At 43.0% G+C, this 27,865-nt stretch overlaps 4 protein-coding genes across 4 annotated transcripts; 1 reads left to right on the top strand and 3 right to left on the bottom strand.

Moving 5' to 3' along the window:
- Positions 1 to 539: 539 nt before the first annotated feature.
- LOC124411228 (aspartate aminotransferase, mitochondrial-like) lies at positions 540 to 3,524 on the bottom strand. The gene is made up of 8 exons (XM_046890225.1): positions 3,441 to 3,524; positions 2,397 to 2,556; positions 2,187 to 2,315; positions 1,903 to 2,121; positions 1,666 to 1,822; positions 1,490 to 1,588; positions 1,099 to 1,415; positions 540 to 746 (listed from the first exon to the last, which is right to left on the bottom strand). The coding sequence occupies exons 1-8, from the start codon at positions 3,455 to 3,457 to the stop codon at positions 624 to 626; spliced, it is 1,221 nt and encodes a 406-aa protein (XP_046746181.1). The 5' UTR covers positions 3,458 to 3,524; the 3' UTR covers positions 540 to 623.
- Positions 3,525 to 6,417: 2,893 nt separating this feature from the next.
- On the top strand, positions 6,418 to 9,900 carry LOC124411436. The gene is made up of 3 exons (XM_046890534.1): positions 6,418 to 6,753; positions 8,064 to 8,182; positions 9,834 to 9,900. The coding sequence occupies exons 1-3, from the start codon at positions 6,556 to 6,558 to the stop codon at positions 9,898 to 9,900; spliced, it is 384 nt and encodes a 127-aa protein (XP_046746490.1). The 5' UTR covers positions 6,418 to 6,555.
- A 1,612-nt stretch (positions 9,901 to 11,512) lies between these two features.
- Positions 11,513 to 17,200, bottom strand: LOC124410912 (fork head domain-containing protein FD4-like). Its single transcript, XM_046889638.1, has 3 exons — positions 16,956 to 17,200; positions 12,549 to 13,133; positions 11,513 to 12,103 (listed from the first exon to the last, which is right to left on the bottom strand). Exons 1-3 carry the CDS (start codon positions 17,172 to 17,174, stop codon positions 11,615 to 11,617), a joined length of 1,293 nt encoding a protein of 430 aa, XP_046745594.1. The 5' UTR covers positions 17,175 to 17,200; the 3' UTR covers positions 11,513 to 11,614.
- A 2,281-nt stretch (positions 17,201 to 19,481) lies between these two features.
- Positions 19,482 to 27,322, bottom strand: LOC124411435. Its single transcript, XM_046890532.1, has 26 exons — positions 27,126 to 27,322; positions 26,874 to 27,048; positions 26,532 to 26,693; positions 26,241 to 26,448; positions 25,943 to 26,162; positions 25,525 to 25,708; positions 25,284 to 25,416; positions 24,972 to 25,100; positions 24,743 to 24,909; positions 24,452 to 24,644; positions 24,191 to 24,382; positions 23,877 to 24,134; positions 23,466 to 23,809; positions 23,219 to 23,397; positions 22,818 to 23,156; positions 22,442 to 22,707; positions 22,060 to 22,345; positions 21,851 to 21,983; positions 21,588 to 21,784; positions 21,276 to 21,522; positions 20,910 to 21,193; positions 20,645 to 20,780; positions 20,306 to 20,547; positions 19,994 to 20,258; positions 19,589 to 19,911; positions 19,482 to 19,536 (listed from the first exon to the last, which is right to left on the bottom strand). Exons 1-26 carry the CDS (start codon positions 27,320 to 27,322, stop codon positions 19,482 to 19,484), a joined length of 5,514 nt encoding a protein of 1,837 aa, XP_046746488.1.
- Between the last annotated feature and the right edge of the window lie 543 nt (positions 27,323 to 27,865).

Genomic DNA, 27,865 nt, shown 5'->3' with positions numbered 1-27,865 from the left:
TTTATATACCATCGAGTCGCTGTGACATCGAGAAGAACTCGTACAATTTTTGCCTCCACTGGCCAGTAAACAGGTGTATAAGGTATGGAATATTCTGTTATTTTCTCGGAGACGTTTAGACACGCGTGGTTTTCTCACGTTTGGCAAATTACGCAACCACCAATTCTAATTACCAAATCTATATACAATGGCCGACCAGATTTGGGATCTCTGACTCATGTCAAACGTGACGAAGTACATCTTACCACGTACGTTTCTTTTTTCCACTCATCGCCAGATCACGAAGCATCAGTAAATCGAATACGACTTTATGTAATTATTCAAACCACGTCGTCAGACGTAACGTTCAAGACGTATCAATTCCGACAAGATACGTTTCAAACTTTGATGCTGCCATGTATTGCTATACATGATCATACCTTTTATTCTATAACCGTTTATTTTCAACATCTTGAACAGTCCACCATCACGGAAAGAAACCCTCAATTTCTTTCTTATAGGAATTTACAATTATCTATGAAATGGGGGTGTGAATTTACACTAAAGTTGAGGGATTTTTCGCTAAGACACAGCCGATAATTTCAAAAACCTCGCTCAAACAGTTGTAAGAATGAACGAAATCTTTACTTGGTAACCTCATGCAATGCTCTGGCGACGCGTTCCACATTTCCAGGGGTTATACGACACACTGCAATCCGACCGTCCACCGACGCGTAAATGTGATGTTCGTTGCCCAATCTTTTCACCTGAAAATTGTCGATTATTAGTGAAGTAAAGTAACCAAAGAAATTCACCGCAACTATCGGAGAAATCCCGAGTCAGCATAGATATGCAGTTTAAACATGGCTGCCGTTTACACGCTTGCGATTTTATTTTGGCTCTACGACAATTTCCGGCTATCGTCAGTACTTCAGCCTCACATCACGGCTAACAAAATGATGGCAAGAATAATTCGAGTCTGATTTAACTATCGATTGAGTCTTGAAAATTGGTAACTCGATCCACGAAATTCACTTCCTCGTGTGATTATACTGCAGTGATCGAATTTAATTCATATCTTGAACCATCGGTAACAGATTAAGTGCGCTGGAGAATTACCTGTTCTAAAGTCAATCCACTGAACCAAGACATTCCGACTTGATTGGTAACGTGATCCCAGTTTAATTTCGTTCCGGTTTTATCTAGGTGTTCCTTGAGCGCTTTGCGCGCGGAGTTTATCTTGTTTGTCATAGTCCTCAGGTCCTGCATCCACTGTTCTTTTAGCTCAGGATCGGTGAAGATCTCGTTTGCAATACGGACACCGTGTGCAGGGGGGCAGGAGTACATCTCGCGCATAATGATCTTCAACTGAGATCTCACTCGGGTCGCTTCCTCTGCGCTGACCGTGATGAACGCCAAAGAACCGGCGCGTTCCCCTGAATCGTGAAAAACAAAATAAGGTAGAAAAAAGCGAATACATACTCGTGTTATACTCTCATCATTTCCTCACCGTAAAGTCCCAGGCTTTTGGAATAGGTCTGAATTATTGTAAACTGGTGACCATCTCGGACGAATAATCTTATGGGAGCAGAGTCCTGTTCTATGTCACCTGTGAAGTAGAAACGGTGTCATTTTACTCGAGAATACTCGCCTCATTCCTCGAGTGTCCGTCATCCTTAACTTTACCTTTTGCTAAGCCAAGGTGAGCCACATCCATAATTGGATAAATTCGCCTGTCCTTCAACGCCCTCGATATTTTAGCCCATTGTTCCAGAGTCGGATCCACGCCGCTGGGATTGTGCGCGGAGGGTTGAAGCAGGATAATCGATCCCTCTGGCATTCGCTGCAATATTGTGGCTTGAGAAATTCAACGTACGGCAAGAACGAATCGGTTTTACCGATTTCACAAAAATCATTCATTACCCCGATGTCTTCGAGGAAACCAGTAAAGTCGAGACATTTCTTGTGATAGTCGTAGTAGCGGTATTTTTTAACAGATGCAAGATGTCGCAGAACTCCCTCGTAAGCACCGTAGGTCGGATCACTGGACCATATCTCTTGAACACCTCTGTGAAATTGGGAAATGAATTCTAGTGTGACACGAAGTCCACCAGTGCCAGCAACTCCTTGGACCATCGCGACCTGAAACAACGTCATGAATCCGAGGTCCAGTGCTAATGAATCTTCGAGAAATAGGCATTTCTTACTTTCCCTTCTGCCAACAGCTCCGACTTCTCGCCGAGCACCAGCTTGACGCTGTTCAAACAGAAGTCCGGGTAACCGTCAATGGGCAGATACTCCTTGTCGAGGTTTTTCGCCACCAGCTTCTTCTCGGCCTGAAAATCACCCGCGGCTTTAGTGGCATGGTTCAGAGTTTTTACGGTTACATTTACAATCCAAACACAACCGCGAATTACCTCGCGAACACAAGGCAGCACCCATGGCTTTCCTGAATCATCTCGATAGGCGCCAGCGCTCAGGTCCACTTTCTCAGGATGCGGATCTCTCGCGTAAGCTTCACCGCTTTGCAGCATCACATCCGGAGGACCAGCGGACACATGGCTCCACCAGGAATCACTGAAGTTGAACGGAATCACAATCAAGTCCAATTATCAAATCAGAGGAACAACGATTTCGATTTCGAGCATTCCTTGCACTCGATCTCTATCCTCACTTTGGAGTAGCTCATTAATTTGACGGGTTTGTTGCCGTTTTACCCTTCCGTTTATTTCTATATCGCGAAAGAGATCACGTCATGATACTTGACCAGAAAAACATTCTACAAAACTCGAGCATACTTCAGTTAACACAACGGCCTCAGTCTTGTGACAGTACCAACTTGCAAAACAACAAGCGTTGGTTTCTATCGTGAACAAAAATTATTGTACCGACAAAAATCAGCTTTTGGTTTCGCGAAAAATTTTATTCTTGGAACTTGTTTCGTCGATCAACAACAAATAATTGAAGTACCCTCCGAACATTGAGTTCCAAGTAATTCGACGAATAAGCACACTAATCACCTGTTCAAGCATGTCGAACTTCGTGAAAAAATTGTTACTTTTATTTAATTATCGGCGATAGAGATTATAGACAGAAACATTGTTGAATAATTTTGCACATTTTAGAGAATGGTCTAAGTGAAACTGATGAATGAGCCGGTCTATAAAATAAATTAAATAATAATGAATTCGAATACTACCGCGATACGTTCCACATATAAATTATTATACATCCTCATATTCACGTCCATCGTTCGATAAAGCAAAAAGCCGTTCATTGGATTCAAGAAGATAATTTGTGTCTCAACACTTTCACTCTCGGATGAAATGACAAGGTTAAAAAATCATTCGCGATGTATTTAAACTTCCATTAATTTAAATCTTGAAAAATGAATAGACATTTATTTGCAAATGTATTTATAATGAATGCGTGCCCGGATTTTTATGCCCGCGATTACTTACCTTGAGAGGAACACCATGATAGTTTCGGAAGAACCAAACGACTAGTACTTTGTCCAACGATCAACTAATATCGTCTCTATTAGAGGGGCCCTCAATATACCGGTTGGTCTACTCACCGTTCAGATGCGCACTTCCTTCTAACTTGACGATCCTCATGACATGTGTAAACAATTCAGGAACAGCATTGGACCTAATCTCGAGCTACGACGTTAAATATTTCTACACTTATTTTTTTTCAATGATATCATATGTGTAGTTGTTTATAATTCATTTATCGGGTGACGGTTTTTTCTCTTTGGTTTCTCAACTATAATTTTTGCCTACCCGTTTCATATGCTGCAAAAATAAAGAACTCCGAGTACTCGAACATTTGAAGGGACGGCTTCAATTATCTCACTCTATGGTGCAAATTGACGGATAATTTGTTTCCACTTCCGTATAATTATATTATGAAGTTCACGGTGGAAACCTATATATGGAAAAATTCGACGGATCAGTTATCTATTCTTGTTTGTTTTGCTGCTCCACTTACCAAACAACTTCGATAAACATTTAGATTTACAATTAGACGTCACTAAACTATATTGCCTCATGTACCGACGCATTAGCCGTTTCGGCCCTTCTTCTCCAGCCCAAAAATCGCGTAAACAGCTGTAACGCGTTTTCTAACGTGATGAAAAGATAAAATTCTCCGTCGGAGAATAAAAATAAAACGTCATACAATTTCTATGTGATGCAATCCTGCAACTGAATGCTGGGTTCGAATCATTGACGAATTTTTCGTGTCCCACTTAGTGATGACACAACGATACTGAAAAGAAATTTCATTCTTCAAATACATTATAATCGTGAACGAAAACAGCGCAGAGACGGCTGATAATCGCTACCGATCGGATAAATGTATTGGTTTAACCTCACGAATTTTCACGATTGTTGTCCATCATGACTCGATAAATCACACTTATACGGCCATAATGCGTAATACAGTATAAAAGTAATCGGAGTTCACTTTACTTGTTATCATTTAAAGCAGATAATCTAGAAAGTACAATGCATTTATACTTACGATTCACTGATCGAAAATTATATACGTTGAAGAGAAGATCAAGAATAATTAGACGGAATCTGTGCGAGAATTTGACGATGATAATTAATAATTGCTTGGAATACAAGCGCAGGTAGATTATTTCTTGTTGACGTAATGGGGATGAGAAAAATCTTGATCATATGGTAATACCGGATCATTGAAAGTCAGTGACGCACGTCATCGATCCAGAATGCGTTATAAGTGGATGAGCAAGTTTCTGGACGCAGCTTAATAACATTATTCGCAGTGAACAAGCTCCCTGCTTCCCATGCACCGCGCTCCGCCATCTTGACTGCACCGCAATTGTAATGTGCATTATACATAATGCACCAATTCAGTACGAGCTGCATTCTCCGACACGAATTTATACAACTTACTATATTCTATCAGCTAAACAAGACCTCAATGTCAATTTATTGTTATCCGCCAACATCAAATTATTGCAACCGTTGTAAATGATCGTAATTAAAAAGAATAGTACCGAATGCTAGATTATACCGGTCAACACGAATCTTGAACCCGGGTTATAGATGTCAAATGTTAGTTTCTAAAATAAAATAAAATCATTCTTATTCAAAAATTTGAATGAGAAACTGAAGTTTTATCATTTATTATTTACAATAAATGTTTGAGGAAATAGGCAACTTTGCTTGAAATACAAAATATCGCTCTTGTTCCCACAAAACAAAAATTTTATCCAATAAAGCTATTTTTTTCTTTTATGAGGCACGTGGAAGAAAACAAAAATTTATATTTACAATCCAGACTCAAAATTCTTGTTGACCAGTAAAAAAGACCAAATCAGACTTGATAAGTAATAAATGAAGATTTTGGTTATTATTTGATGTCTAGAATCAAAATACATTCATTTAAATATAAACTAAAATTAAAAATAAAAATTTTTGAGGACTAAAAAATTTTTGTTATCTGGCTACAGTTATGTACGAAACTAATTTTCAGTTAGTACTCGGAACTATATTTTTTGGTCACGGTAAAACATGAATAAAGTTCAAGGATCGTATATCGTAGTTGGCACAATCAGAAATTTCTCTCGGTGCAGGTAGAAGCTAAGATTTTTTTCTCGAATAACAATTTATTAAAGTTATTGAAATTATCAGTATCATTATTCCTTTCAGATATATATACGTCGTGGAATTCGTATCAGCAACAAAAAACTGTTTTACCATACGACTAATTATTTGTTTTTTTATTTTATATTAGTCATATAGTCTCAAGTCTCTCTGGCTGATTCCAAGTCCGCGATTTCAAATTCTAAATCCTCAAATCTTGGGCATATAAGGAATCATCATCGAGAATAACTGACAACGGATGCAAGACTCGACTCATCCCGTTCCTGAAGGGTACGGCTGTGTATAATACGGCAGATATAATATTTTGATCGCATCTCAAGGAAAAACCAGCCGTGGGCCCCTTGTTTGCAGGTGTATAATGGTTATGCTTCGCACGGCATGTAAACTGGATTAGTGACGCTGCGGTGGACCCCACTTTGTAAGGTCTTGTCTTCTACGCTCGGTGTAAAACCAACCGCCTTACCATCGCCGCATGACCGAATAAGTTGACGCTTACTTTCCCAAAGTTTTTCTTTTTTCCCTCCGAGTGTTTTTTCCCGCGTACACGTGTCTTTTCCTCAGACTGGCAGGCAGGCCGATACACCATGCATGAGGCTTTCACCGATCGTTACCGATATTTAATTTACAGACTGCAGTCGATTCATGATGCAACTCTTCTGCTGATTTGTTCGCAGAACTATGGCGGGTGGTTTTAAACGAAATTAGCGAATCGACTATTGCAATTGTGATTATCTTGCAACAAAAGTATAATGGCTGAATTATGTTTATAATTAAACAGAAGCGATCGAGGTAAAAGTGTGAGTATTTCTCAGTCGAATAAGGAAAGACCACCGCGGTAGTTTCGCTCCCACGCGCGAGGCGTCAGGATATCCCGCGCTGGATGCCATTCTTCCTCTCTTTTTTACACCAAATTGACGTCGGCCAGCCTGGGATCTAAATGTACGAATGGATCACGGATCACGGAACAGACCCCGCCGATCCTCGAGGTTTGTACGGTTCGTCGCGCGTCGAATTGCCGCCACCGCTGCAGCAGCAGCAGCGGCAGCAGCAGCAACCAACTAAAGCAGATCGGCTAAAACAAGTTGAAAAAACTGTTGTGCTGCCGGAAAAGACACAAATAAATTTGAAAATAAAGGTAAGTCTTTGTCACTTCGGGGTAAACGATCAGTCGTTTCAGTCATCGCCTTGACTTTGTCCGTTATTTTGCCTCCTGAAGGCATACATAATATCGGGCTCTAATAACTCTTTAACTGGATGAAAAAAGAAAGGCACCCTTAACGGAGTCGTGAGAAGCTACATGAGCCAGATAAGCATTGATATACTCAAGAAATAAGTGATTTCTACTTGAATTCTCTCTAAGCGTTCGATTCCCTTTTGCCTTTTCATTGTCTTCTTATACAGCCATTATAGGTACAAAGATTGTGTTAATTCATCGTCACCTGCAAAAACTGTTATCCGGAAAGTATTCCTTGAAACTTGCGACTGAACCCCAGTAAATAGGCAACCAAAGCTAAATTTTGTATCGTTACATACTGAAGGTGTAACTTCAGTTGCCTATCTCTTGGCGTCGAGTGACGAGTTTCACAGAAAACCGCAGACAAATGTCTTACATAACCTACATGGATAAGCAAGACAATTTCCGCGTCATGTTTTTCCAAGCCGTTAGAGGCGAAGGGGGTGACGATGATCATGGCGAGCGTACGCTAGGGTGCCAGAAAAGGGCGAATGGGAGACGCATTCACCGGGGTGAAACAGGATAGTCGTATGCGACTTTGTATAGGCGAGCCGGCGGCGCAGTGTCCAGCAAAAACAGGGGTAGGCGGAGCTCTTTGACGACCCGGTAACTGCCTGTGAATAATTTAATATTATATGTCTTTCGTCCCCTTTTATTCTTCGGTTGAAACACCCGGATCACCCCAGCCTGTTTCCATCTCCGTTTCCGTCCAGCCAACCAAGGTTTCACCGCAGCTTCGATTTGAGGAGGTATGTTTGAAAAAATCCCGCGTTTAGGCGTCCTGCCCCCCCCCCCCCCCCCCCCCCCCCGCGAAGAAAAATGGATCCTGATTCATATCGAAATCGAAAACTACAAGATCGTAAAAAGGAAAATGTAATATCACAGCAACTCAGTTGATCAACGATCGAATAATTGAAGAGGAGAATTAAAAAGAAGGTCATAAGTGTCTGCAATGACAAATTTTTGGAAAAAAGTAGCAAAACCATTTTTTTTTATGCATAGTTCTTCATCACTTGAGTTTCAAAAAAATCTCAGTTACAGTCTTTTTTTAATTTTCCTCTACATTTATTGGATGATTTGTTTATAGTTCCCAAGAACAAAAGCCTCTTGTTGTTATACGGTTTGCAGAGTCTTTCTGAATATAACTGTTAGAGATTTTTTTTACCTATACTGGCATTTTTCATTTCATTCGTTTTCGTTTTGGTTATTAGACGCGGTTGCGTTGTCGGGAGGTTATAAGGATCCGAAGATGCCTAACCGTGAACGACGCACGGCAACGTCGTGGGCGTTTCGAGGGAGAGCGCGAGCTGTGCAGCACGCGGCGTGTTCTGTATTCTTAATTACTTTTTAATTACCGTTAACAGAGTAGAACCATCGTACAGATCGGTGTACCTACAGGTATTATTCGACGAAAATTAGGAGCTCCAGATCGTGGCTGCAAATCGGAATTAGACCGTGAACGATGGGGAGATTAATTGATATCGTTATATTATTATACGTCCGCCACATCTCGGCTCACAGGATTACCTACTAAAATATGCATTATGGAAAATGTAAAAAAATTCAACTTGGCTAGTAAAACAGCGGTTTCGAAATATCACCAATCAACATTACAACATCGTCGCTGACGAATTTCTCCACACGTTTATACGCTTACAGAGTGAATTCTTAACGACTGCATGCTTCGTCGTCTGCTAAAACTCAATGCGCATGCGCTGCGATCCGCGCTATTGGCTGTTTACCAGGGATACCAACCGTCGTAAATTTAGTCGACTGTTTACCGCGATTTATCTAACCTCAAATATTTTGACACTCGTCAATGGCGGTTGTGCTCGATTCACAATTGTCGAAATTTTTTGGGTTAGCGACAGTTGGCCGACCTGGCAAACAATTAATTCACTAGGATACTATCGCGTGCGCGTTAAATATTAGCAGACGACGTACCGTGCAGTCGTTGGGAATTCACTCTGTATAAATTCGTACGTACGTACGTACGTACGTATAACCTAAACACGGGGAAAAATAATCATCACACTTAATCGCGTACAAGCTATGCTCGATTTGCCGGTGCTCTGGAGAATTAACCGCGATTATTCTCGCGGTCGCGTGGCGCCAAACCTTCATCTGCACTTGCATGTATAGATATACGTTGGACATTTCGTATACATGTATGATATTGTATAATTGCCGCGTGATGTTTCGCAGTAAAATATACATTGTACGTTGGAAATAATAAAAGAAATGAACAAAAAGCAACAAGTATAAGTCACGGCTTAATACGTACCTGTACTACGTGTAATACGTTCGCTGAGGAAAAATATCCCTCCGCCCATTTTCCATACGCGGTGCTTATTAACAATCTAATTGTCCAGCATACATATATGAACTGTACAGTAATTTCTTACACCACATGCAAACCAGAAGGGGAATAATTGTTTTATACTCTGAAGAAATTTCTTTTTCTGGCTGCAAATTTCTACCGTTATAATTTAGCAACCGAGTAAAGAAAAAACAGTGCGTGGGGAAGGAAAAACTAGTAATCATACATACTTCGGTGTATATGTAGATCGTAATTGCAATTTTCATTTTCTTCATTTCTTATTCCTTACTATGGATATACATCTACTGGTATCAGAACTGTACGTTGGGAAAATACTGGAATCGGTATATACTCTACTGAAAAAATCATAAAATATTTTGAAAGAATTCGGCGTGTTATTCGTTGCATGATTTATCTTGTGAATTCGATAAAACATATGAGAAATCACATAATAAATTACGAAAGCCCGAATAATCAGTTATACAAAAAATTCATATAGTTCACGATATAGTAGATTATATGATTTTTTATCTAGTGCACCTGATAGTTCGTGCTTTTATAAATCCTTATGTAATTTATTATATATTTTCTTAATCATGTAAGAAATTTCTCGCTGAATTCTTTCAAAACATTATATGATTTCAAACACAAACATTTTCAGCGGGTTACAAGGTGAAAGAATAGTTTCATTGAATCTGTTCATGTTCAGTTGTATAATCAACGTTTAATGAAACAAACTTTATATATCATATACATATTTATATACATATACATATTACAGAATGAAAAATAATAACAATAATAATAATAATAATAGTAACAATAATGTTAATGATAAGGATGATGATGATGATGATAATAATAATTCGCCCTTAATATTTATTTGTACAAGTATGTTATGATTATTATTAGTATTATTAATTTTATTGCTATTATTATTATTATTATTATTATTATTATTATCGTCGTATACAGGTGAATGTAAACATGTATAATGCGATATATTGCGGTTTTTGAACGACCGCTAGGAGAGGTGAGAAAAAGTATGTATTTCTTCTATCCGTATAATAGTATAGTACAATACAAATACATGAAAGCTATAAGAATTTTCCTAAATTACAATTTGACTATAAATTGTCACTAGTTTTTTTGTTTATCGTGTTTTCACGCTACCCAACGGAATGTCTTAACACAATGGAGAGAGAAATGTACGATTTCACCCCGTTAAAAGTCAGGCTTAAATTCGGGATTAACAAATTTTTAACCCACGGGTTCTTCAAGTCATCGATTTCCCGCTAATAGTCGGGGGGGCGAGGGGGGGACTTTTCTTGGTTGGTCCAGAGTCGAGGCCTATGATTGGTAGCTGCCGGTTTTTAAACGGCTTTTCATTGGCCAGCACGAAATTCGTGATACTTAGGCGAGATGACGCGATCGTAAACCGCAACGACTAATAGACTGCAAGGAAACCCATCTTATCCATTCGCACGCTCTGCAGAAACCAGGACTAACCGACCAACCGGGTTTGAACTCTCCTCTCCCTCCTTTGTTTCTCCAGTTCCTCTCTCATAGCTGCGTTTTGTTTTCGTGAGCTTCCTTTAATTTCCTCTACTTCTTTTGTTTCTCAGCGCGCGCAGTGCAACCTTCTATTGGCTGCCGCTGCGCTTTACTGCTAAGTAACGATAATTGATATCGCGGCGCGTAGCTGATATTCCTGAACTCACGCTCTGCGTCGTCTATGCCTTATACCTGCTCCCGGCAAATTGCTACGCCGATTTTTAACCCGTTCTCATAGTCGTAAACTGCCCTGCAGGAATACCGCCGGGATACACTCCCTGGTATTAGATCCTTGTTCTTTTAAATCACCGAATCCTCATGCGCGTCACATGCCGCGGGGGAACATGGCGCATGGGAGTGCGCAGGGATTGCGCGAAGAGAAAATGTTCTAAGATAGCTCATTCTGAACTGACGACGCCTTCTCGAAGGACCAAAACCAGGGTTCATGAACGTGAAACCCTTGAAAGTATCCCTTAACGAGCCTTGACGAATGTCTAGGATTTCTTTAATATGCCTCAGGAAGCTAAGAAGTCTTGGAAAACACAGCATTCAGTCTGTGATCTCGAAGAATTTCTACACGTAACTCAGTATCGCCGTCGCGTCTGAACAGCGTTAACGACTGCAATAGTGCACATCACCTGAAGCAAAGAGAAATGGGTAGGTACTATACACGCGTATCGCATTCTGGACCAGGACTGGATTTATGGTCTTCGAAAGTCCAACAAACTTCCATTGTCTTCGCAGGAAAGAATGTCCTCAAATATGAAAATCATTCAATGCGGACTACATTCATAACCTTAAAATATCTGGTAACCATCTTCGCGTCCTCAACTCCGGCGTCTCGACCAAAATTCAAGTTAAAAATCTGCATCAAACGTACTCATGCTACTACGTGGATGCCAAGTCTGTGCAAGATTGCCCCGGACTGTAGCTGGAGGTCGTCGAGCTGTCTGGACCATGGGGTGGTTGGGGCAGGGCAAGAATGGTCGGGGATGTCGTGGGGGTGGGTGGGAGGCTGATGGGATGGGGTACCGAGAGGCCGAGGGTAGTTTCAGGAATAGGTGCAGTCGGACCGAGTCCCAGCATAGCCGGAAATCCGGCAGCGTAAAGTCCGTAGAGGGACGCAGTGGACGCCGGGGTCGGTGCTGAGCTCGCTGAGGTCTTCCCGGGTCCCTGGAGTCCCGGATGGGAACCGAAGAGGTTCGCCGTGGCCAAAGCCGTCGCGTAAACGGCGGCTGCCTGGTGAAGGTGCAGAGGGTAGACGCTAGGCGACGTCGTCATTCCTGAGGTGTAGATACTGGGTCCGCACCAGGGCGGCAGAAGACCGACCGACGTCGACGTCGAGAGGAGTGGGTTCAGGCTCGACAGTCCCGCTGTTCGGCTGAAAATCGTCATGAATGAATATAGGAAGAAAACGTCCGTCGACAAATTTGATGCTCGTTAATTATGGGGATCCTATGAGTTTCGGAACGTTGCTCCTTGCACCTCGTGAGTTTTTTTTTTTTTTTTTTTTGACTCACTGAGAATAAAAGCAGCAACTGTTCGAGAACCCCAAACCAACAGCACCTACGAGTGCTTGATGGATGCGTTCGAGCATCATCCAGTTAATCACCCGTCGTTATGATTAGGTTCAGAGGATAGACGCTGTTAATATGAATCAAACGGTAATCGTAGATTAACCACAATAAGTCCACCATACAACGAACTGTCAATGGAGGTTATAACCTCAATGCAACAAGTGTGATACATGTTTCTGCAGTGAAAATTCATCGTTTATACATCGTCCTGTAGATTGGCACAGGTATAACTATTGAATTCCATACCTGGAAGATCGACTCGCGGTAGAATCCGTCGAGGACTCGATGATGCTCTCGATGCTGAAAGACTTGTGGGCCGGATTGAGCGGCTTCGGTCGCTTAGGTAGTATCCTGGAGTCGGAATCAGTTCCGGGAAGAATAGTCGTGCCAGATTGGGCTAAGGTGCCAAACTCCTTGACGTTGTACCCGGTGGAGAACTCGCTCCTTGGCGGAGTGTGATACTCGGATGGTAGAGAAATGGCGCGTTGGTCTCTAGCGACGGGGTAAAGGGTGTGAAGACCCGCCAAGCTGGAGGTCGCCTGAAGGAAGTCGATTTGCCTCTGCGTTAGGCTGATTCCTTGGTGGTGGTGGAAGGACCCGGAATTGCTGTCCGAAATCGAAGGTCCGAAGTTCTCGGCCCCGCTGCAATTGTTCGTCGCAGCCAATCGGGCCGCCGTTTCAGCCAACGCCTGACTCTCGGCTTTCGCTGCCTTCGGGAGTTTAAACCTCTTCCGACGACGGAGGAACGAACCGTTCTCAAACATTGATAACGCCGCTGGATGCAGCGCCCAGTAGGCACCTTTGCCCGGGGTGTGAGGACCCCTGGGAACCTGGAAGATAAAAGGTGGGCGTCAGACACTCCGACGGAAAGTCCTCGAAATGGTTCGAGATGAAAACGGAAATGGAAGTCCAGGTGAAAAATGGCTAAATCTTTCGCCTCGAACAGCCGACGACTAATCTAGAACCTAACGAACGAAACTGATATGGATGGATGGACTTGTGGAGTTTGGATATAGGTATGGACATTAGCAACTCACTCTGCGAAATTGTGTACGATGGCTAGATCCGTATTACCGGTAAATGTGAATCAAACAAGTTTGACGGTACTAGCGTGATGATCGTTCGTCGTGGTACAAAGTAGTTCCTGAATCGATATTGGTTTCGGTATAGGTTATAAACAACATACGGAAGAGCGTGGGTCAGACCGGCTCAAAATCAGGTGTGCTTCGCGGGTATTTCTGACTGCTCGAGCAGCTCGTATGTACGGAAGTTTAATCGATTCGCAATCAGAGAAGAAAGCCCCCGGGGAAGGGGGGGAGGGGAGTGGTGGGACGAGCTGCTCGCTCAGCCCCTCACATCAAAGCAAAATGCGAGTGATCGAACTCGCGAGGCTTTCGACTGGCGACCGAAATGCCTATTGGGTAGAATAGAGAAATGGAGAAATGGAGGGACGGACGGCCGCGGATCCTTTGATCTAATGCCGTTTATAGTTATTTTACCGCCATAGACTGCAGCTTTTGTCCGATTGCAACCGATACACATTGTTAACGACGCTGGCGTCAGTCGCATTGTTCTCCTCACGGAGTGGTGCGCGTGCAAACCGAAATCATCCTTTTGACGGCAAAATAACCCATGAAGAATTTATCCCCGCATGTTCCACGTCAATTCTTCTATCTGCAGCCCCTGCAGCTCATGAATTTAATCCTTTGTCCAGTCGCTACCTAACTTCACGAAATGTCAAATATTTATATTGATTCCTAATAGACCGTCTCAGGATAATGCCTACAAAACACCCCACATGTGGATATATACACTACGAAAATCTGCCCTGCAGACATCAAAGTGTTCCACGACACTTGACGTGGAATCAAATTTATTGTCTCCGGCATTCTAGGACAGTATTATAAAACATATCTCCCCTAATCTTGAGGAATAATTGTTAAAAACTTGACGTAATTTGAATGTATAGTCGACAACGAAAATCACGGTATATTATCAAAGGTGTTGAAATTACGCCTGTCGACTCGTCAATCGTAACTAAAAAACGGTGAAACTCGTATAATTGCAGTTGACGGTGTGACCGCTTCACGTACGGACAAATCGCCTCTTGTAATTCAAAATAGGTATAGATACGTTGATTTTTACATTAATTTCGGATGCCAAGGAAGGGTTTGGTTTTTGCTATATTCTCGCCGAGGATTTAGCGGTCGGATGAATGGCGGCGGTGATCGAAAGAAAAAAATAACAACAAAAGAAGACAGAGAAAACCTGTAGCAAAGATTCCAAGAATATTGTATACATATCGGTTACTTTTTGTTGCATTTGCGATCGGACGCGCTGTGTGGCGATTTACTTCTTTCTCAATCATTCCCTCCGATTGTATAACACTTTTCCAACGAACTTGCGGCTGTACTGTCACGGCCAAAAAACTAATTACAATCTACTATTATGCGGTAGACTCAGCTCGATCGATGACCTGCGTTGACTGTTTACTGTGCTTCAATACCGATCACAACGTCGTCGTAGATTTATGGTGACTGAACAGAAATTGCGGTTTTGCGAAATGGACTCTGGAAAAAGGACACCAGTTAATCGACTTCTCTAATTCCAAGTGTAAGTTACTTTTTAAAGGGAGAAAGACTAAAAAATGAAATGTGACTCGCTGTCACTTGGATTTAATACCTAGATACGTGCTGGTATTTCGTCGCAAGAAACGACGAGTGGTAATCCGATATCCTGGCGCGAACCATCCGCGTCACAATATACATTCAAGCTTTTATCGAACCCAACGTGAAGTGATTTAGATAGCTGCCGTAAGGTAAGCAGTGTTGTGACATTCACCGGCACAATCGCGTCATTGTGATCAAAGAAAACGAATTATACATGCATTCCTAACGCTGTAGTCTCGCCTTAACGGCTGCATGAGCATTCAAATCTCCAGCATTCCATGATAGTTTGAACTAGCATTGAGTGTCTAGATTGCGACCGAATCGATGATCACACTTCCAACGAATCATAGGTATCGCGTAAAATCTAACGCGTTTTAAAACTGCAGTGTACCATGGTGGCCAGCCTTTAAACCTCGCATTGTCTTCTCAAGTAGAAAATCGAATGTGATGCGAGAAAGATATAAGATGAGGCGATAAGAGAATGAGGTATGTAAACAATTATTCAATTTAAGGATTAATGCGTGTAATTATGACCAAAGCGAGACCGTCTCTGGGTAGGTATACACAAGTTTAATAACGCCGGCAAAGATTACGCCGAAATTGGTGTAGAAAATGATAGGTACGGTGCACGTGTAATCTCCACCCTGAATCCTGCAGAGCGCGAGCCGCGTTTTCCTTCTAGGTGCTAATAGTCGGGGGTCTGTGCAGCCTGAGCGGTTAAATTTGGAGAAAGAGGCGTATCGGAAGTCGCAGCTGCTCTCATTTGACACTTTCACACACGTTAGACGAACGGCCTGCACTCTACGCAGCGTGTATAATGTAGATTCTGGAGTCTTTTTCCATGGGCCTTATAGTATATACATCAGACAAAGTCTAGGTCTAGCCGGGTCTAGGATGACGACAAATAGAACCACACGGTAGATGGCCGCGGGATGATGATCGTCTACAGGTGGCGCACAGGTTGCAATAATGACAGGCCTCGAAGCCGCCTTCACACCGGGCCCTCGTCTTCACGGCGTTGGCTGGCTAATCTTTGGACTTTATACCTTGGTATTTTTTTTTTCTTCTTCTTATTTTTTTTTTCAAACCTGTGCACATGCATCTCATGCATTGATGTACGCCATCTTTTTCCCCCTAGTGATGTGTTTAAGCCATCGGATCGATCGCGCTCTTTGATCTGAATGTACGATTTTTATTCTCAAGCTGTGACGTGTCTGTGTGTGTGTTTTTTTTTTTTTTTGTTTTAGTTTCTGCATGGCAACTGGTAGAAAAGAATTTTTATCATTCTTATATATGCCTGAAGCTTTTTCTCTCGCCTACAATATAGCGTGACTGCGATTTTAAAAACAAACTATTGAAATTCTAGCTTATTACGTCTGATACCGTCATTTTAAGTTGCGACTGCAGGGCCTGCAACAATTGTAAATTAATTGGTCGAGAATTGCTCAATTTCTACTTTCTTGCTTCCGGACAGAATTAGTCTCAAACCTAGCAAGCGTTCTCTGATATAATTACTCAACTCGTGGATCAATCATCTTTGTCTGTTAATTCGATCGCTTTTTGATGATGCTGTAGAAAGTTGAGAGAATGACTGAGGTACCGTTTTGGTAATCTGTGAATCATATTTTAGTTCCAATTCAACGTTATACGCTCTGTTTCTCGCACTTAGCATTGCAGGATTAAGAATTAGATTGTCCCGAATCCCTGTTTAAACCTCAATTGGATACCCAGACATTACGAAATAGTATTCATAAGGTTGAAACGGATGTACAACGCGTTCGATCTACGTGATCCTTCTCCGTCGGGCCACGACTTCTACTTCCGAGCTAATTATATCAGCAAAAAAAGTTATACAAAATGTCCGATCGCGGTACAGTAGACAAAATAACCGTGTTTCTGAACTTACCGTGTTTGTTTGTTTCTTGAACCAAGAAAATTGAATAAGAATGGTGTACCATATCGTCAACATCGTCAACGTCTTACCTTGATGAAACAATCGTTGAACGATAGATTGTGCCTCAGAGAATTCTGCCATCGTCTCGTGTCCCGGCGGTAGTAGGGAAATCGGTCAGCGATGAACCTGTATATCTCAGCAAGTGGTAGCATCTTTTCACGGGACGACCATATCGCCATTGCCGTAAGCGAGATGTAGGAGTAGGGGGGCTTCTGTTCGCCGTATGACTCGCGCGATGGTCTTGGCATTTTATCTTCGGGTCCACCGCTGCGCCGATGTTGATCGTTCTGAACCGATATCCTACATATATGTATATATATATATATCTACCAGCTCGTTACGGCCACCGTAATCGGTCGCCTCATCTTCTGACGGGAAATTTCACTCGGGGTTCCGATTCGTCTCTAGGTACCTACGGGGTTCCTGCACGCCGAGGTCTGCAGGACGACCTGCTCTTTTGCGAAGTAATCGAACAGCGACACTTTGAAACACTGTGCGAAGAGTTACATCGTGGTGACCAACGACCGACGCCGTTTGATGAGACTTCCTTCCTTGGTTCTTCGCCTTCTCACGTCTTCGACGGGTTGATGGCCAAGTCACGACCTGGTTTCATTCGATTCGCACTGAGCGACCGTCGCAATCGAACTGACGATACTCAACAGCCACCTTTAACGATTTTTATATACTTTAACCCCGAGGGTTTAATTGCCCGTTCACATGCAACCTGCACGTATGTTACACTGGCGGTTAGTCTAACCCGAAGTCGAATTGTCACTCGAAAAGAAGGGTGAATAGCTTGCAGAGACCGTTAAAACATCCCAAGCACTCACTGCTTAATAAACGGTGCTAGAAAATTTCAACGTCCTAATTATCTTCTTTATGCTATACAAAACTGCACAAAATGATCTGCCGTCGTCTTATTTATCACGTTAAACAGAGGACGAAGAACTGCACAGAATCACACTGCCGCCGTACTCGGCTGCTGTCTGTGACGAATAGAAAATCGCGTGGGTAAGTATGCAGAGAACAACAAGGCCGGGACGCCTTTCTACGCGTGGGATAATCGGCTTGCAACGCGGTGAGAGCGATTTTAACGAACGTGTCCGACGGGGGGATATTCGTCGAGAAATACGCAAGGTATAGAAAATAGTCTCCGTTTATTATTTCGCGAATAAATTAAATAACCGCAGGGGTTGCGTATCCCGCGAAAATCGTATCGGGACGTTCGGCTCTCGGCGCACTCCGCACTTCGAGCTTATGACACGCGGGCCAAGTTAAGGCCGGCTTGCGACTGCGACTGTCTAGGTGCGCCACTGTGGGGTACACGCCCCCCGTTCTCCGGGAGGCGGTATTATGCCCTCGCTCCATGCGCTGCAACGGAAATACGACCTTGATACGCCTCGGCGAAGCCCCGCCCCCGATCCAGGGGTGGATATCGGGGGGGACGTCGCCCCGTGAGGAGAGAAGGACTCAGAAAAACGAGGAAAGGATTCAAACATGGCGAACGAGGGGCTGCGATCGAGGCTTTTAGAATTTTTAGAATTTTTAGAATTTTAGTAAGGAGTAAGGCGAACTATCCTGGACCCGGAAATCCTCGGCGATGAGTCGACCCTGGTTCTTGGGGCGTGGTTAAGGGGGTTGCCACCATGGGGCGTAACAGGCGGTCCCAGCCTCCATTTTGTTTTTTACCTTTTTCCCCCAAGAACGAGCAGACACGCCGCGCGCGGTATCGATCAATCCACTAATTTGACGGTTCACCGTGCGCCGCACGCCGCTTGCCTTTCCATACATAATGGCTCGCTGATGGGCATTGTCCGTCCGTCGGTTCGTATGTCGGCCTCAAGAGTTCTTCGGTTTATTATTAGACGCTGCGGGTGATTACCGAACGGTGAGACGGAGAGGAGTCAGGGCAGAGGATGAGAAGAGGAGAAGAACCGATCCCCGATCCCTCGAAGTCGACTCTGCACGGTTATCTTCCGTTCTGCAAATGCTCGAACACCTTGGGTATAACCACGATTTTATCGGATATCTATACACGCGAAATTCTCGCGGAATGCGTTAGCAGTTGAGGATTCAATTCGCGATCGTTAAGACTTTTTATTGGGAATTATGAGGGAATGTAATCTAGTCTTCGGGCTGATTTGCTATATTTCTAATTACAAGATAACGGTTATTCAACTATTTCTAACTCAATTAGGTACTGCACCTCCTGCACATACGGTCGTAAGACGGTTTTGCACCCTTCTCTGATATAGTAGTAAGAAAATATGAAATAGGTAGTTCTAGTCCGTGTAATAATAGTTACACTTCGCAATCGATGCTGCAGCATGGCAGGAACTACTTAATGGTAATCACCTCTGACTGCGGAATGGAGCTACGCAGTTTTGCGTATGAATTAGCCGTGTAATTACGTTCAGCTGGATATTTTACGAACTCAACTCCTTATCGGACCGGCCTGCGCCTTCAAAGCATTCGCTGTTTCGTAAAGGTAATCTCGGGAGGCAGGAAAGTGCTGCAGCAAGTAGAACCACTTTTTTCTATTCAACTTGAGTATTTTACACGTCCCAAACGCCCGGTGCGTCATTCTGTGTGGATATCGTGGGAACAAACCTGCAACATAAAAAATTGGACGAAAGTTATAATTAAATGATTACGACTTCACGTTCGCGTTATTGGTCTGATACCGGATAATACTCCGAACGAATCTCCTTCTTCAAAAATCTCCGTTCGCTCTTCCTTGGCACTTTTGTTGGAATCGTGGTGTATCGTTAGTACTTTTCCGCTGTCGATGAAATACATGGTACCATTCACGTCACCCATGTTGACGATCAAATCGTCAGCGAAGAAGTTTAGCAGGATGAAATGGTCGGCGACTTGACGCAAGAAATCCTCATGGCACCCTGAGAATATCTGGTGGTTCTCCAAGTGGTGAATAAAGAGAGCATTCTTGATCTCTCTTCGCAAATAACGAGGAGCCTCCAATACCTTAAATGCAAATAAATTTTAGTACCTCTTGCAAACTCAGGAAGGAGTTCCCTGATCACGTGGCCTGACTCTTATTACGTACCAGATGAGGGACTTGTCGACCCCTGTTAAAATCCCACAAGTTGCAACCGTACTTCCACATGTTTTGACGCAGTACGTAAGTCAGATCGCACGTTTCCATGTATATTTTAAACCGCTTAATTATTCGCTCGTACGTTATCATCACGTAGTGACTGACGTTTATCATCGCACACATGTCACCAACGATCAAAGCGAACATAACGAACATTATGATCTCTAGCATCAGGATATAGCAGGTGTAATACCAAGGACTGGTTATTGGCAATCTGGAAGATATCAGAGTATGCAGATCGACGCAGAGTAGAACACTCACTGTTTTACATACTCGCCATATTGTTTTACGTACCGCCGTGTCGTGGATCCTCCATACAAAGCAGATACATCAAACACGTTTGTGAAGTAAACGCTTCGCCGAGTTGAGTCGTCCAAGTCGTAGATATCTTCCTTGATGGTCATAGCGGCCAGGATGCAGGATGCGAGATGGACGGTGAAGAAGAGTATCGCCATAAGGTAAGTTAACCGCATGTTGAAGATGTTTATGTTTAGCCTTTGGCACTGAACGTTGAAGAAATCAACAACTACTGCCTGAGTTAGGAAGAAACGGACGTAAACTTTTTATTCTTGAAGCATTACTTTCCAAAAATATACTTACCAGTCTTAGAATTCGGTTTACACGCAAGCTCGCGTACAGTCTCTGCATTGTTTTATCCAGAAACATGAACGATATCAGTTCGATGGGAACGACTGATACCAGGTGAGCGTAAAAACCCATCGGAGATTTTACGAACCTTAATGGAATTACATCGTTTACGTTATGATATGGTGCCAGTTTTAAAATTACACGATATTTCATTGCTATTGAAACCTTGTTACTTTGGCAATAATTTCTTGATAGTCTTTTAGTAGGATAAACTCACTTCATCCATATACGCCTTTTATCTCTGACAACGTTACCAGACTTATCTTCAAAAGCGCTGTGAGCCTTGATGTACATCGTAACGATGAACAAGAAATCAGTAAAGTACTGAAAACTGATCCAGTATACGTTGAATTCACCATAAGCAATTTGGTAGATAATTGCGCATGGGCTCAAGTAATAGGAAAAAAATAAAACGTTTCTATCCCACAGGACTATGGGTAGCCAATTTGGATCGACGACTCTCATGCTGAAGAAGCGAAGAAATCTGAACAGCCTCGTGCCCTGTTAAAGAAAAGTAAGGCAGCGAGGAAATAACAATAAGGAAATCCGTTAGCTGCGCACTTTCATGAGAAGTGCAACAAACCTTATGGAAATGTTCGTCGGTTGATGAATCCCCGGTTGAAACGACGACCACCTGGTCATCAAATTCGGCCGAAATGTAGTCGGTATTGAGTTCCATGGCATTCATGAAAATATGCTTAGCCTTACGGTGAATGGTCAAGGCGCGGTAAAATTCATCGGCGTCAAAAATTAGCGCCTCCATATGGGCCGTGACGACGATACTTACTGGCATTCGTACGGTGGTCGACCCGATCAAGTTCCCATAAACACTAAATTACCTATCATTAACTTTGGAAGTAAATTACAAACGCGCGTCCACACAGTGTCATTATACCTGCCTGGTCCCAGTGTCGTTACGTAGGATCCATCCGGAGCTACAACTTCGGCGCTGCCTGTGTGAATAACGCAGACAAGATCGACGACGTCGTTGTAGTGCACAACGACCGAACTGTTCGGATAAAACCAGACTCCTCTAAGGTGCATCAGGAGGTATCGGTAAAAGGTTTCACTCGCGTTAGCCAATCCAGGACACTAAAGACCACAAGATCATCCGTAGCTCGACGACACGTGACACTTCTAATCCATTAGAATATGTACCTTGGACAAGCATTTGCTGTACAAAGCGCATAAAACGTCCTCTCGAAGGGCGGAATGGAAGGCGCTGAAGAGCCGATCGACGGACTGGCCTCGTTTGTGCCTCCAGGCAAGCTCGAAGTAGGAAACGACTTCGCTGTAAGAATCGGAACGTTAGTGAGACTGTATATGGCTTTTGGTGGTTGCAAGGAGTTCCAGAAACCTAGACGTACTCGTAAAGTTCAGGGCTAATCTTTTTATTGTTCATGAACTTGACCAACGTTGTCATCCGGTCTTGGTAGGCGGTCAATTCGACGTCTCGTATTGCCGAATCAGCCATTACCTGGCCAATCAGAAGGAGAAGAACCGTGAACGTTACTGCTGACATTATGTAAAACACGTTCATCATCGATGGTGTCTTGATCTGAAGCTCTTCGACGCCGACTCGCGTCAGCGTGCTAACAGCAATGTATAACGATCTTTGGTAAACCATCCAATCGGTGAGCTGGTATTCCGTACCTGTGTAATCAAATTAAAGAAATTACTGATCTTACTACCATCATGAAGTCACAGCTACTTTACATATTGTTTCCAAAAATGTTTGGCTTCACTAACTTGCTTTGATGAAACTGTGCGACTGTGGGCACCGAAGACCTGCCTCAAACTCCTCAGTCTCCTCGTATTCTACATCAAAGATACAACTGGTGTAGAGAACTACGCAAGCGAAGACGTGCGCCATCAGGAGAAGAATCGGGAGGAACTTCCCATACTTTATGACCTTAGACCACGAATCTGACTCCTGGAGATAGTTTACAGCTCCGAGGACACGGTGAAGTTGGAGAACTCTCGTTAGGTAGATGTAAAATAGATCTAAGGAGGAGCTGATAGACATTTTAGAGTCAGAACATATACAGAAGCAATACTGAAAACCTCGAATTTTATCGAATGAAAATACAATCGCTTGACATTTTCCAATCGCTCACCAACTTACATCATCTCCCGCAGGATCAGCTGCTCGAACGGAAGCAGGCCGAGAAGATCGACGAACATCGATGTCCTCATGTACTGAGAAGCAGTGGAGAGTGGATGCGTGACCAATAACCCTTTTTCGTTGAAGTACCCGACGTGCATCCTGACATAGATATCCAAGAGGGCAGCGATATTTAGAAAGATGATTACCCGGCTGATGTATGTTCTTGAATCACTAGCCTCGACGATGATTCGAACGGTATACAAAATTACAGTCATAATAGCGCAAATGCACCTCTGAGCCTCGTAGAATTTCAAAAATTTTCCGTCCGGACGAATAGTCAGTCGTAGGAGACACCACCTGGTAAGAAAGGGTCCCATGAGTCAGTCGCATGTCGAATCATTGATCCTCAGATCCCTTACTTGATGAATTTGAAGTTTCTTAGCCGTTCAAATGGCTCGTTGATCACATAGTATTCAGGATCTTCTTTATTTATGGTGTAAACAAAGAAAGTAAAGGATGGAATTGGCGGGCGCACCGAGTGAAGCACCTCGACGAATTCTGGCTGCTCCTTGGCCTGCTCTCGCAGTTCCAGTACTTGCTGTTTGACCAAAAAGTCAATGAAAACTGCTCAGCGAGCACGAAAATTTTTCATCGATCCGTACTCACCTCCATTCGATGAAATTCTGCCAGCAATTGATCGAACTCAAACTTCTCCTCGGGATAATTGCTGTACACACGGAGAAAATCGTTCCGGCTTATAGTGAGGAACGACACGTAAGTGGAAGTGACTACCGTATGGACAACCGGGAGCTGCAGAGACATTTCAAGAACATATATCGACGTCCCAGGGCCAACTTTGCGGTGAGGTATGGATGGTTCCATGTGGATCATCTCGCAGTAGCCCTTTTCGATTATATACATCTCCACGCAATGCCGACCACCATAGGAAAGGAGTTCCATTGGAGGAAGAACAGTGACCGAAGCAACTGAGCAGATATCCCGGATGAATCCTGCCTCAGAAAAACGAGAACCAGTCGCTTTAGCGTTCATATAATTCATTGCGGAAGTTCTTCGTACCTTGATCCACATCCGTGAAGAGAGGCACCTTACTTATCAGATGGTTAAATCTCTCGTATTTCCAATTCGCAGACATCTCTGGTGACAGTGTGTCCAGCACATCTTCGTTGGTCACCACTCTGTAGCCCCTGTCGTATCGCAATTCTGTCTCAAGATACGAGTCGACTCGTTTCTTCAAGGGCTCTGGTACCGTGGTCTTGTTTAAATGATAGTGAATAGCCTGGCTCAGATGGTAATGTCGGGCAAATATAACCTGCGCTGTGGACAAATTGAATAGTTTTACCAGTTACCGGATCGGTTTAATCTGACTTTACCTAGAATACAGACAGAGGTCAATGACGCCATGTAAAATATAAACAACAAGGCTCCTAATATCATCAGGATCACCCAGAAGACACATTCCATCGGGGACCCTGGCCTCGCTATAGGCGTTCCAATGCCGAGCACTATCTGAAGGACGACCAATAACGAGTAACTGAATACTTTGTGAGTCAGCTGCTCATGACCTGTGAAAAATCGATCTTAGTTTCGTAAACATTCATCTGTTCTGCAAGTATACAGTAGATGAGACTCACCGACTAGAGCGGTCGAGATCCACGACGTTGGAGGACAAGAATCGACTCCGAGTCTTGCCGGGCAAGTTGTGAACAAGAGCATGCCGGTGAAGAAGAAGCTGATCAGGATAACGTAGAGACTGTATTTTACCATGCGAAGAACGACCAGTGATATGTTGTGAGAGTTCTCTATCCTCGTGAACATGATTTCTAACTGTAAATCGGTTTGAAAATATTACTGTTGTCGGTAATTGGAAACAGGAGGTTTCTTACAACGTTTTTGTTTTTCGGTTTTAAAACCCTATTTCGTACCTTGTATAATTTCAGCATTTTAAGCAGTTTCAACAGTCGCAAAAAGCTGTATTCGACTGGCATGGCACTCACCAGAACCGTCCAAGGTACCGCGGCAGTGAGATCAAACCAGAAACTCCAGTCGTGGAGACGAATTTTAAGGATCTGTGACACCTTGATAATGGTAACTACGAAGAATAATCATTATTTTAAATTTCACGAGCCCACGAGCAAAAAAGTATATACGTACTACGATCGTTTTTCTGTATGGCGGTGCACAGGACGACCCACAAGTCGGCTGTTAGTACAAGACCGATAAAAATGGTCCAAGCGTGAACAACGTCCGTCTCAAACTCTTCGAAAGCTAAACTCACCGTAACTGTAGAGGAAAATTATTAAATAACATATCATCAACTTTTTCTCTTGCACAGCACCCAATACTGTATGGAAGTTGCAACAACTTAATTTTTCAAGCTTTACAATATTTTAAATATATTGTACAATATTGTAAGCGACAGTATAGGTAGAAATACTTTATACATGTTACTTTGCTCCAACTTACGTGTGTAAGATAACGTTATTGTAGAGATTAAAACGATCGTATCCCACAGCTGAAGCACCGGAGAGCCAGGCTTCAATATCCATGGACATTTCGAAGATTGCAAAAACACGGCATCTGACGTCAGAGCTATGTTCTGAAAGTTAATAAGGAAGGAAGGTTAGTGTTTCAGCTTGCTTTGAACGCATATTGAGGCATCCTTTGTGTTGTGCCAGCCGTCGACATGACGTTAAACAAATCTTACATCTGACAACACGAGTGTATCCAGGTATATGAAGGTGTACCGAATATCCGTAGAGGCATAGACCTGCTCCATAAGATTTGTTCGTTTCTTCATTGCTTTGACGCCTCCATCGACTCGTTGCACACCCTGAAGAGCACTGAGGCTTGTTTTAAGCCAAGCAACGTCGGTATTACGATTATTTTCTCTGGGATAAAATGTGGAATTGGAGATAAAGTTAAAAAGCAAATCGAAAGAACGCAATTTGAATTCCGTTGGGAGTATCCTTAACAGAAAAAACCCTCAACTTGGTGTCAATTCGTACCCTCAACTTTTTTATCATAAGCATTATCTATGAGTTTGGAATACGAATTTATACCCAAATTGAGTATGTTTTCCCCGAGAGTTTCGATACAATAATTAACATAGCGAGCATACTAACATGACATTTTGGTTTTTCTGCAAATAAACACCAATTTCCGTCATGAACTTCGCAGCTTTTAGGCGCATATCGATCGCCGATGTAATCTCACTCCATATTTCAGGATAGGTAGGAATTATTATCCTGGCAAATTTGTTACGCTCGAGAACGTTTAGTTCGCAAGGGGTGCAGGCTAGGACGCTAACGCCACTCCTGTAGCTTGCGAGGAGTGCGATTTCACCTGTGCGGTTCTGAATCGTTAGTGAAAACCATGAATCGATAGGGTAAAGAAAATCAGAGAGGGAGGAAACCTAAATACCGAAAATGGTTCCACCGGAAAAGGAAAGGATCGGTGTCTCATTGTCCTCCTCTGAGAGTACGTGCACACTTCCACTTACGATGTAAATAAGCCGGTCCTTAATATCGTACTTTCTAAAGATATAGTCACCCGGTGAGATGAATTTCCGCTCGCACAACAACGACACGTTCCTGAGGAATGGCACCGGCATGTGGCGAAATAGCTTGGACTATTTTCATCACATGCAACAGTAAACTTTCATTTCTAATTATCACTTCTCCTTTTGTCATTTAAACTGATTGAAATACTGACGTGTTTGAAGGTAGCCCACGACAACTCCAGACTGCATTCCGCCTTGAATATTAACGGATACATGATGAAATCATTGAGATGGAATTTCTGACCACCCTCTGTTTCCCAGAACGAATCATAGTACTTGTGGATTTGACGACGCGTCTGACTCGTTACTGCGGACTTAAAGCATCAACCTTATACTTTAACACGCCTTATTCAACGGCACCGAAACACTGTACTGTATGTTAGGCTGCCTATTACAAGGCGGCCACGTTTCTTTTCAATAAACGTAATCCGCTTTTTATTTTTAAGCAACCGTATAGAAAAAAATTAATTCCATTCATTGAAGTGTACTAATACCGTCATCAGATCATCCAGAATCTTTCTCTTCAGCGTGAAAATACTCTTGGCGTAGTCTCTCCGTTGAATAATATCAACCATATAGGCGAGTAGGAGTGAACGAATACCAAGAGCGCCGATCATTCCAAAGACAGCAAAAAGCACATGATCAGTTTCGACGGGCAGTTCTATGGTCCTGAAGAAAAATCGAATTAGGGCATATCTGTTCTCGAGTTAAAACTACAAATATAGAGCAAGAATGCGACGACTTGCCCGTGCGAAGATACGTGACCGATGATCACGTAGAACGATATCCAAAACCAGTCATCAGACTTGTCATTATCCGGCTGCGCATGATCAACCACACTCTGCAACCACCCGTACTCCCCCGCTTCAATGTTAGTCCGCCACTCAAACATTATCACATCAGCGAGCATCGTAATTACCAGCAGAATGGCCAGGACTTGCATCAGGTGGATCTGAACCGAAACGCAAGTGATACTGTTCGTGGATTTGACTGAAAACGGTTTTAAAATCTTTTACTGCGGATTCTTGCCTGGCATACCCTCTAAAAGATGATGCTTGATAAGTACTCCAATAGGTTAGGGAACATGGACTGCTTAGGGGTGGTCAATGCTTACCGAAAAACAAGTAAAGGCGGTATATTCGGATCAGGTGGTTGAGGGACCACGAGTGGAAGACTGCGGGATTTGTGACCGCTAAGTCTGAGCCGTACCAAAGGAATGCGTCGACGGGTATTAAAGATATGACGTCTAGTAGTAGCCCGAGTCTTTTTCGTGGCTGGATTCCTGAGACAACAGATATCGAGGTCCAAGTCCTGTACGATAACGCCAAGAGGAAGTCGGCACAGTACAAAGCCTCCATCATCATCACGTACGGTTGCTTAATTGGGTAAGAACAAGATGTAAGATATGTCGCTATTGAAAGCACAACGGATTTTCTGAATAAAGCTACTAGAAGCGTCTAACAAAGAAGGTATCCCAGGTCGATCT

The sequence above is a fragment of the Diprion similis genome, chromosome 10 (genome assembly GCF_021155765.1).
Source record: "Diprion similis isolate iyDipSimi1 chromosome 10, iyDipSimi1.1, whole genome shotgun sequence".
NCBI classification, from domain to species: domain Eukaryota; kingdom Metazoa; phylum Arthropoda; class Insecta; order Hymenoptera; family Diprionidae; genus Diprion; species Diprion similis.
The sequence above is the reverse complement of the archived record's forward strand: the minus strand, read 5'-3'. Positions and strand labels throughout refer to the sequence as shown.

Coding starts and splice junctions, on each gene's coding strand:
- LOC124411228 (XM_046890225.1), bottom strand. Junction 1,589..1,665: donor TCACCTTGGCTTAGCAAAAG/GTAAAGTTAAGG, acceptor TCTACTTCACAG/GTGACATAGAACAGGACTCT. Junction 747..1,098: donor GTGGATTGACTTTAGAACAG/GTAATTCTCCAG, acceptor GACAATTTTCAG/GTGAAAAGATTGGGCAACGA.
- LOC124411436 (XM_046890534.1), top strand. CDS start 6,556: ATGTACGAATGGATCACGGATCACGGAACAGACCCCGCCGATCCTCGA. Junction 6,754..8,063: donor AAATAAATTTGAAAATAAAG/GTAAGTCTTTGT, acceptor TTTGGTTATTAG/ACGCGGTTGCGTTGTCGGGA. Junction 8,183..9,833: donor TGCAGCACGCGGCGTGTTCT/GTATTCTTAATT, acceptor AAACATTTTCAG/CGGGTTACAAGGTGAAAGAA.
- LOC124410912 (XM_046889638.1), bottom strand. CDS start 17,174: ATGCCAAGACCATCGCGCGAGTCATACGGCGAACAGAAGCCCCCCTAC. Junction 13,134..16,955: donor TCAACGATTGTTTCATCAAG/GTAAGACGTTGA, acceptor TTTATCTTCCAG/GTTCCCAGGGGTCCTCACAC. Junction 12,104..12,548: donor CCGCGAGTCGATCTTCCAGG/TATGGAATTCAA, acceptor ATTTTCAGCCGA/ACAGCGGGACTGTCGAGCCT.
- LOC124411435 (XM_046890532.1), bottom strand. CDS start 27,322: ATGCAAGTCCTGGCCATTCTGCTGGTAATTACGATGCTCGCTGATGTG. Junction 25,709..25,942: donor CAGAAAAACCAAAATGTCAT/GTTAGTATGCTC, acceptor ATTTTATCCCAG/AGAAAATAATCGTAATACCG. Junction 24,383..24,451: donor GATCTCGACCGCTCTAGTCG/GTGAGTCTCATC, acceptor GATTTTTCACAG/GTCATGAGCAGCTGACTCAC.